Here is a 10,000-nt window from a genome sequence, read left to right on the forward strand (position 1 = left end):
CAAAATGAAAGGCCTGTGTTTCTGTTCACTTTATCAAAAGGTCACCATCTAAAAAAGGCACCAAAGGAGAGGGGCACTCTCAGCGCCTCTCTCGTGATGCTCGGAGCTTCACAGGAAAAACCCACATCGTTAATGTCACACAGTAGAAAAATGTAGTAGGGCGAAAAAACATGATACAACAGGTTGGATAAAAAGTTTTCGAAATTCCCCCCAGAAAACGTGACAGAAATACCTTTTTACATGTTTAAAAAAAGCGCCCTGCCGCGAGAACACGCGTTTACGTTCGTACAGACGTTGCGGTGCTCTCGGGGGAATAAACAGAGGTGTAGCAGAAAGACTTGCGCCCGTGTGTTGCTTTTTTTCCGTCTGTAGACGTGAGCAATGAGAAGCCATGGACTGAATTCTGGTGTCTCTGCCCTTAGCTGTGCCAACTGGTTCATCATACTATCCTCGAGGGTGACCCTGACTAGATTAAATTACCCAAGAGGACTGCTTTATGTCCAGCTACAAATGTGTAAAATCCTAGAGTTAGTCCACCTCTACCACACAGTGACATCTTCAGTGCTAAATGAACTCATGCGGAGTACATATGGTCCCAATGCACTCTGTTGAATCAACACCGGACATTTTACTGGTCCATTCCGTTTATACAACTTAAATTACAATGCAAATAATATTTCATATGCATTTTTTGCAATTTCATAAACATAATTTGAGAATTTTAAAGGTTTCATTTGATAAATTGACGTCACTGGGCCACATGCTCTGGCTGTAATAATAACCAGGGTATAAATTAAAACACCTCTACAGTACGCTATTCAAATATCTCAGGGTCTTGGTATCTGTGATTATCTGAAACAGGGACAATGTATTGCTACCCCAGCCACAGAGGGACTCATCCATCATAGTCAACAGAGGGATGCGTAACATAGTATGATGCATCCATAAAATTAAGGAAGGATCACAACCACCGTAAAATAATTGTCTGTACCAGGGTCGAATTCAGCGTCAACCCACTGCCTCATAATGACGGTAAAACGTACAAAATTCTACTTCACACTGACGATGCTTTAATGGAGAACGGTAGAACCATTCCTGATGTGGACGCACTCCCAAATTATCAGAAAATTCAAAGACGCATTTCACGTTCGTCTATTAGCGGCTTTACTCCACTTGTCTCGTCTGTGCGTCTCCTCCTCAGCGTGATGGAAGCCCTAAATGTGCTCTAGCCTACTCGCAGACCGCTGAAACTACGCGTCTCTGCCCCGCATGCCCCTGGGACGGCCGTTGGAAGGCGTTCCAGAGCATGATCCCGCAGTGCCTTGCAGAGACGCACCCATGCTGCGCGGTGCCTCTCTATCCCTCTAGTTCCACCGTTTCTGTGACGAGTGTGATGACGACGCGTCGTGACTTCTACACGTTAACAGGAATGAAGCGATGACTATACAATATGTACACAGGAAAAACCTTTCTGAATTGTCTACAGGGTTTACGTCTACAGCTTTGAATTGTGAGGATGAAGTGCTTGCGAAAGGACCAGAAAGAAGAAGATTACGGATCGCTAATGCAACAACTCAGGTCAGACCGCCACACCCCTGAACATATTTTTGCTGCTTAGAATTCAACAACTGCATGAAAGATCCAATTACTCATGACATGACCAAACGTTGTAGAGAGGAATGTGTTCTGGTTGAATAAATATCTTGTTTTTGACATGCAAACTCTCACACACACCCACACGCAGATACAAATACACACATTCACAGGCACACATAGAACGTGTCTGCATATGCAAACACACATACAGTACACAGATAAAAATGACAATGACCGTTAACATACTGGATGTTCTACTCTGTCACCAAGAAAAGTTACTAGTTTAATTTGTATAACCACCCTGCTGCAAAATCCAGCTATGTCAGCTTGAAAATTGAGCTGGTTAACTGGTAATAAGCTAGTCTAGCTGGGTATGAGCTGGTCAACCAGCATGGCCAAGCTGGTCATAAAGCTGGTCTAGCTGGGTATGAGCTGGTCAACCAGCTAGTGCTGGTAGTTTGTCTGTTTCAAAACATAACTTGAGCTGGTCAAACCATGTCAAGCTGGGAGCTGGTCTGAACTGGTCAACCAGCTACCAGCCATTTCAAAACCTAGCTAAAGCAGTTTTTTCAGCAGGGCAGTAAAGTCTGCATAACATGGAAATCCCAAAATAGTTCCCCCACATTTGGCAGGAAATAAAAAGATGTGAATGTGAAATGGTTCAGTTGAGAATTCAGAAGCAGCAAAAGGAACCAAGCAGCCAGTGCTTGTGTGAGGAGGACGTTTTTACACGTAACGCAGGGGACATTTTTACACGCAACGCAGGGGACGGAGCACATGGACGGGGCTGTCGGACACTGGAGTCGGCGTGGCGATGAGATGGCAGTGCCATGGCGACGGGTCATGTGACACAGGACAGGGAGGGGGCGCTGGCTCAGACGTGACTCTACATGGAGTCCCCCATTGAGTCTTCATCCTCCAGAGACAGGGGCAGATACAGGTCCTGTTACAGGGGAGAGAGAGAGAGGGGGGGGAGAGAGAGAGAGAGAGGGGGGGGGAGAGGGAGAGAGGGGGAGAGGGGGAGAGAGAGCGATAGAGGGAAAGAGGGGGAGGGAGAGAGGGAGAGAGAGAGAGAGGGAGAGAGAGGGAGAGGGAAAGAGAGAGAGAGAGGGAGAGAGAGAGGGAGAGAGAGAGGTAGACAGAGAGAGAGGGAGAGAGGGAAAGAGAGAGAGAGAGGGAGAGAGAGATAGAGAGGGAGAGAGACAGAGAGAGAGGGGGAGAGAGAAGGAGAGAGAGGGAGGGAGGGAGAGGGAGAGAGAGAGTTAGTCACCACAGTACTCTGAGTTTAAGTATCCATCCAACTATCTGTCAGTCTGTCTCTTTTTAATTTCTATTTTACACACAGAGGGACATTGTTTTTGGGGGTTTGGGGGACGGGGCGGGCCGTACCTTGTTCTTACGCAGGCTGCCAGGGCTGGTGGGGGTAGAGATGGGAGATTGCTTGGAGATCGGAGTGGACAACTGACTACTGGAGCCTGTCCCATTGGCTGGGGAGAGAGATAGAGAGAGAGGGGGGGAGATGGAGAGAGAGGGAGGGAGAGAGAGAGAGGGAGAGATGGAGAGTGGGATGGATAGAGTGAGAGAAAGAGAGAGAGGGAGAGAGAGATAGAGAGAGATGGAGACACAGAGTTTGATTAGACAGTTTGTCACTAGCCCCCCCCCCAGGCGATGGCCTCGTTCAGTGGCCAGCGTGTGTAACGGCTCCCCTCTCCGCTGGGGGGGGGGGGGAGGGGGGCACGAGCAGGTTGCCAGGGAGACCGCCAGACTGTTTACATCACAGAGTGGTGTGATGTGTGGGGAGGTGGCTATGGTGAAGCTTGTGCAGTAACTGTTTTTAAAGACGCTTTTTGTTCCACAGACAAACATCCTTACGGCAAAGACCCTAAACCAGATGGCTGGTCTTTCTCTCTCCAGAATGCTTTGTGCGTAAATTCTTCAGAGGCACAGCCAGGCTGGGAGTAATTGGGTTTATGTGTCGCAAAGTCCGTTCCTTTCAGTGGCGAGATTAGGGTTCTGGAGACTGACTGCTCCCTTTCAGAAGCAGTGTGCGGGCACGTTTTATCAGATCACCAAAGACTACCCGTCTTTAATATACCTGCCAATAAGACTCGGTTTCTCCTGTTGCGCACTTCACTCCTGCAGAAGTGTGTCATTAACCTGAGATGTAGCAATCTGCAGGGAATCGTGGTAGGTCATTTCAGTGGATAGCTGCACAAAACCATACCCATTTACCAGAGCTCACTGGCACAACCCTGTATACACTCTCTGCCATGCCTCGTGATTGACAGACCCTGTGTCCGAGTGGAGTCTCTCTTTCCTGGCTCTGCATTGCGCCAGTCAGACACGACTAACTGTTAAAGGCCCACCCACACATTTCAGCTTTTCTTATCATCCTGGAGCTGTTTGTAAAACCATGTTCCCAGGTGACGTGACATATGTGTCTGCATCGGTGTCGGACGACGTTGCCGAGAGCTGAGCGCAGGAGGTGGAGGAGGAACTGGGCTCTGGGGGGGCGGGGTTAGGGACTTTTCAAAAAGACAAAGATGAAGTAGAATTGGAGCGAGAGCATCTCGAGCATCGAGTCGAGTCCGCTCAGCATTGGCACAGTCAGAGGGTCTCTACTGCACTCCCACATGTCTGTCTCCCACGGACTGTATAGGCAACACATGGAAACACAATCACATTACTGCACCATTATCCAAGTGTCGGGTGCATACCTTCGTCGTGACTCGATTTGTAATAATACATATTACCGTTCTCCCATTAGTCACAATTTTGGTATTGTGTTATTCTCTCGGTCGAGTAATTACACGCGCGCCGCAAGCCAGGTTTATTGTGTATGACATCACCAGGCGCTACTCCGTTCTCCTGCTGACCGCGCTGTAGCTCCGGCGTCGAGGGAAACCTGGCTCTCCCCACGGCCCTCCATTAGAGGCTGACCTCTCAGGGCGAACAGTAAAACCATAAACCTAGCATGAAGCACAAAGCTTTAATGCAGATTATGGACAGAGGTTTCATTCCTCTGGGTGCGGTATCTGAACGGGGCTCTTTTTCGCTGCACTTAAGCTTGACATGTGCTCTAAAACTATCGCTCCGATAGGAACCCTGTGATTCCACAGAAGAACCCGGTCTAGTTACAGGGTTCTTTGTCTGGGAGCTTCCACACTGAGGGTTCCACAAAGAACTAAAAAGGGTTCCACTATGGAATCAGGCTAAAGAACCCTTTCAGAATCCTGTTCAGCCTCCCGCACAATCCATGTAGGAACTAAAGTAGTGTAGCATCCTGTCTGCAGTGCTCTAGGTGTGAACAGTCGAGGATATAAATAATTTCACCGGAGAAAAGCATAATGAGTGATTCAGCGTTTAACACTTCCTAACAACAGACATCTGGCAACTGTCTGAGACTATAACCAGGGCTGGAAGTACGTCTCCACCGTGAGCATGTGTGCCTGTGTGACTGCATGTGTAGGCGTGTGTGTGTGTGTGTGTGTGTTTCCATTTGTGTGTGCGTATGTGTGTGTCTGTAGATGTGCGTGTCTGTAGATGGACAGCAGTAGCAGCAGCAGCAGCAGGTGTACTCACTGGACTCGGTGGGGGACTTGCTGCGGCGGATGGGTCCGGGGCTCTTAGCCTTCTGCAGACCGCCTTTAGGGTTCCCCTTCATCACCCGGCACTCTGCAACAGCACAATGAGCACTCATGAGCTCTGCTCACAGAGAGTCATCACCCCTTCACCACCCCTTCATCACCCCTTCATCACCCCTTCATCACCCAGCACTCTGCAACAGCACAACCAATCAGCGCTCATGAGCTCTGCTCACAGAGATTCACCACCCCTTCATCACCCCTTCATCACCCCTTCATCACCCCTTCATCACCCCTTCATCACCCGGCACTCTGCAACGGCACAACCAGCGCTCATGAGCTCTGCTCACAGAGAGTCATCACCCCTTCATCACCCCTTCATCACCCCTTCATCACCCGGCACTCTGCAACGGCACAACCAGCGCTCATGAGCTCTGCCGATGTTCCTGAGTAACTATGGTATTACACGTTTTGGGAGATTTATTTCCAGAAAAAAAGTCAAATCTCGCAAGATTAGGGTTCTTTTCAGAAGTAGTGTGTGGGCACGTTTTATCTGATCACCAAAGACTACCCTTCTTTAATAAACCCGCCAATAAGACACCGTTTCTCCTGTTGCAGACTTTACTATCTGCAGAAGTGCGTCATTATGGTATTATATGTTTTGGGAGATTCATTACCCCAAAAAAATTCAAATCTAGAAAATTTGCCACATCTCAGCAAGATTATCTGGATGGATAGATAGTACTCTGGGTAAGTGAAAACATACTTTAATTACATTTTTGGGTGAACTGCCCCTTTAACCTCATACTGTATGAATTGTTATATTTCAAATCCAGTGTGCTGGAGTATAAAGCCTTAACAACACAAATGTGTCACTGTCCCAATACTTCTGCACTTGACTGCATTGATGTCTTTGTGGGGGGCGGAGGAGGGGCCCAGATCCATAGAGCACCCCTCACTCTTCAGAAGACGAGCTGTGGGAACGAGGTGAACACAGTCGGCAGCGGGAGCGGGGGCGTTTGCGCTCACCGTTCTCATCCAGCGAGAAGTCGTCCTGAGCGTAGCGGAACTTCTCCGGCCCACAGGCGATGAACACGTCGTCGTCGCCGAAGAAGTCCTGCAGACATGTCACCTGCAGGTGGAACACGGCGGAGGCCGCGTCGTTAGGGAAACCTCCGCACGCGCGTCCGCGCGACACAATTTCATTTCTATACATCGCGCTTTTCACACACGGGCTTTACAGAGTAACAGACGGGCAAAAAAAAAATCAGTAAAATCAGTAAAATCAATAAAATCAATAAAATCAATAAAATCAGTAAAATCAGTAAAATCAGTAAGAATCAACAGTGCTGCCTCCAGAGAGAGCCCATAGGATACATCTATTTTCTAGAAAATGTGATTGTAAAAATAAGACACATCATTATTGTCTCATTACACAGAATATGACTGACACTAATACATTTCCTAATTATGTCGCATTACTGAGTTTATCCACACATAATCCAGTCTCCACCGCTTGCCCACGGGTCATTAGCAGATCAGCGGGGGGAAAGAAACGTGACCATATCGATCAGACCTGGGTCAAATACAGACTTGTTTTGTGACTCAAATACTTTCTCCACTTTACTGAGCTGGTCCCCTCCCAACCCAGCAGCTGCTCCTCTGCTATGATGAAGGGTGGGGGGGGGGGGGGGGTTGCCATGGCGTCGGCCAGCTGGGCCCCTTCTCTACCCCCCCAAATGCCATGGAGGGGCTGGGAGGGGTGTGGCAGGAATATATTTAACCTACCGTAATCGCTTGATTATTTCACCTATAAAAGATGCACACCACTCTGAGTCCTGAATTTATGGGAAGCTAGTATGCCTAATGGCCCATTCCTTTGATTACTTTACAAGCAAACCATATTTGTAATTTATGACATGCAGTGAAATTAATGGGATGCTTGGATCTGTCAAAGCTGCCAGCATACACACCGAGAGGCACTTTCACCAGACTTGGGTCAGACACACACACAATTGTTTTGGATTTTAATACTTTTCTACGCTTTATTGAGCTTGTCTGGGTTTAGGGACCTATGACATACTGCTGGTCCTCTTGGGCTCAACTGCACCAGGCATGCTCAACCGAGCACAGAAAGGTATTAGAATCCCAAACAATTACGTATTTGATCCAGGTCTGCTTTTCAGTCAAGCTTTATACGGCATGTTTTTAGGTCTTTTTTCTCTGTTACCGACGGCAGAGCAGTGATCACATGCCCCAGTGTTTTCTTTCTCTGTTGCTCTAAACCGCGCTTTGATTGGTCAGAATCCGCGCTTGACTAATGAGGCACTTCCTGCTTTCTCATTGTAGCCAACGGAACATTGAACAGAAAACTTTATTAAAAACTCTGAGGGTGAACACCAGCCACACAAACGGACACATCCCAGCGACTGCAGCTCGCCTCAACTCCGAGTGCAACCCCCCCCGGGCTCCAGAGACAAGTCATATTAAGGAATATTACCCCATTCCCCGATCCAGGGACTGTGGCAAACCTGGGATATTGACTGACGAGCGTCGTTTAATTCTGATAAATCACGTGTAATTGCACGGCAATCAGAGAGGAGGAGAGAGCGAGGAGCGGACTAAGTCCTGATGAGACGTTTTAATCAGCAGCTCTGACACATGGGACATCCCACGAGCCCTATTTACACCCTGAGCACCATTTAAATATGGAGGCCCACTCACCACCTGAACCCCGCTTTCATCCAGGAGAAACCTGAACTCCGTTTTATTCACTATAACGCCTTACCTGCCAAATTTTCCTTACTAACTTTTATCCCTAAGCTCTTTTAAACATGGCATTGTTAACACTAGATCTCAAAATAACATAATCTTAAATAGTCCTTGCATGAAGACTGAATCTGGTTTTATGCACCATCTAAATGTAATGACCTGCAACAGTCTCAAGCCCCCTACTCTTTGTTTAGGTTTAGGGGTCTTGAATCACCAACCATCTAGGTCACAGTCATGTACCTTAACCACTAGGTGGTGGGTGAGGCAATTATTATTAGTATCATCACAAGAGATAACCCTAACCTTAACCCTAATCCTAACCCCAATCCCAATCACAACCCTAATCCTCTCCCTAACCCTAATCCTAACCCCAATCCCAATCATAACCCTAATCCTCTCCCTAACCCTAATCCTAACCCCAACCCCAATCACAACCCTAATCCTAAAGCCTAAAGTTCCTCATCCTCCAGAGCCCGAGAGGCAGAGAGCCTGACACCCATCTGTCTGCTCCACCACTGTTCATCCAGGGAGCATCAGGAGAGTCAGAATCTACAGCAATCGTTCACATCCCCTCTGGCAAAGGCAAGCGGACGGGGCGCGGTCTGAAGCCCCCCCTCTTCACAAATGAAATGCTCATTACAGGAGGGGATCGATCCCTCTACTATATCGACAGAGGGACATCCCCCTCACCTCGGTCTGCTCTGGGAGACCAAGTCAATAAATCAGTGGACTTTGATTTAATTTAGCCCGTAATTATAATAGAGCGCAATGTCTTCATTTAGTTAATGGAGTACACAGGGAAGGGGATGAGATCTGTGCCCCTGTTATCGTACTTCCGAATGCAAACAGATCCGGCCCAGTTCAGTACGGGACAGGATATTAGCGGTGCTCTTATGCTAATGATGGCGTTTGCTGTGGCTTCCATCAGACCCAGCCGTATCAGTCAGGGCAACAAGAGCACAGAACCCTGTACAACTCTACTGCATTTTGTTCCATTTAAAGGTTATTACATTACATTACATTACATTACATTAATGGCATTTGGCAGACGCTCTTATCCAGAGCGATGCACAGTTGATTAGACTAAGCGGGAGACAATCCTTGGAGCAATGCAGGGTTAAGGGCCTTTTGCTGAAGGGCCCAACGGCTGTGCGTATCTTATTGTAGCTACCCTGGGATTCGAACCACCAACCTTGCAGGACCCAGTCATTTACCTTAACCACTACGCTACAGGCTGCCCCCGATATAAAGTTTAATTTCAATTATTAATTTCAATCAACCTCTCAGGTGATCATATAGCAAGCCTTATTCCGCTGACATATTTCCAGTTTAAAAAAATTACAATATAGTTACAATACAATACAGATAAAAGCTGATGTTTTTTTTATCTGAACGTACAGTTAATTAGATTCCTCCCTGAAGCAATGTGGGGTTAAAGGCTTTGCTCAAGGACCCAACTGCTGCACTCATCTTAGTGTGGATAAGACTGTCTGCCAAATGGCATTAATGTAATGTAATGTAATGTAATGGTGTGGCTACACTGGGGCTTGAACCTCCAACCTTAGCCACTCTACTCTCACAAAACAGAGAAGTGAAAGTGCAGTTCTTGTTTCTGCGCACTGTCTTTGTTCTGCACTCTCGTATTAAAGACACTGATTCCTCTTCGTACCGCCAGTATGTGTGTCTGTGCAGTGGAACAGGAAGCGGACCAGTGGACCACCTTCTAAACATGCAGGTACAGGTAGAACTCAGCTTCCCTCCCACATCACACCTTATAGAACAGGAGGTCAGAGACCAGATCTGCGCACACAGCAAACGGCTACAGCCAGTCAGAAACAGATCCCGGACACTGCATATGTCTGATGGGGGGCGACATGGCTCAGGCAGTAAGAGCAGTCGTCTGGCAGTCGGAGGGTTGCCGGTTCGATCCCCCGCCCGGGCTGTGTCGAAGTGTCCCTGAGCAAGACACCTAACCCCCAAAATGCTCCTGACGAGCTGGTCAGTGCCTTGCATGGCAGCCAATCGCCATTGGTGTGTGAGTGTGTGTA

At 47.9% G+C, this 10,000-nt stretch overlaps 1 protein-coding gene across 1 annotated transcript in view; it reads right to left on the reverse strand.

The window, feature by feature from the left end:
* Positions 1 to 10,000, reverse strand: part of LOC133132817 (neuronal migration protein doublecortin-like) — a 41,962-nt gene that overhangs the window by 246 nt on the left and 31,716 nt on the right. The window contains exons 3-6 of the mRNA XM_061248568.1: positions 6,210 to 6,312; positions 5,179 to 5,271; positions 2,986 to 3,083; positions 1 to 2,539 (exon numbers count right to left, since the gene is read on the reverse strand). The exon at positions 1 to 2,539 is cut by the window's left edge and continues 246 nt beyond it. Of these exons, the coding sequence (XP_061104552.1) occupies positions 2,483 to 2,539; positions 2,986 to 3,083; positions 5,179 to 5,271; positions 6,210 to 6,312 (351 nt within the window). The 3' untranslated portion in view covers positions 1 to 2,482. The remainder of the gene's footprint in view (positions 2,540 to 2,985; positions 3,084 to 5,178; positions 5,272 to 6,209; positions 6,313 to 10,000) is intronic.

The sequence above is a fragment of the Conger conger genome, chromosome 7 (genome assembly GCF_963514075.1).
Source record: "Conger conger chromosome 7, fConCon1.1, whole genome shotgun sequence".
In the NCBI taxonomy this organism is placed as follows: domain Eukaryota; kingdom Metazoa; phylum Chordata; class Actinopteri; order Anguilliformes; family Congridae; genus Conger; species Conger conger.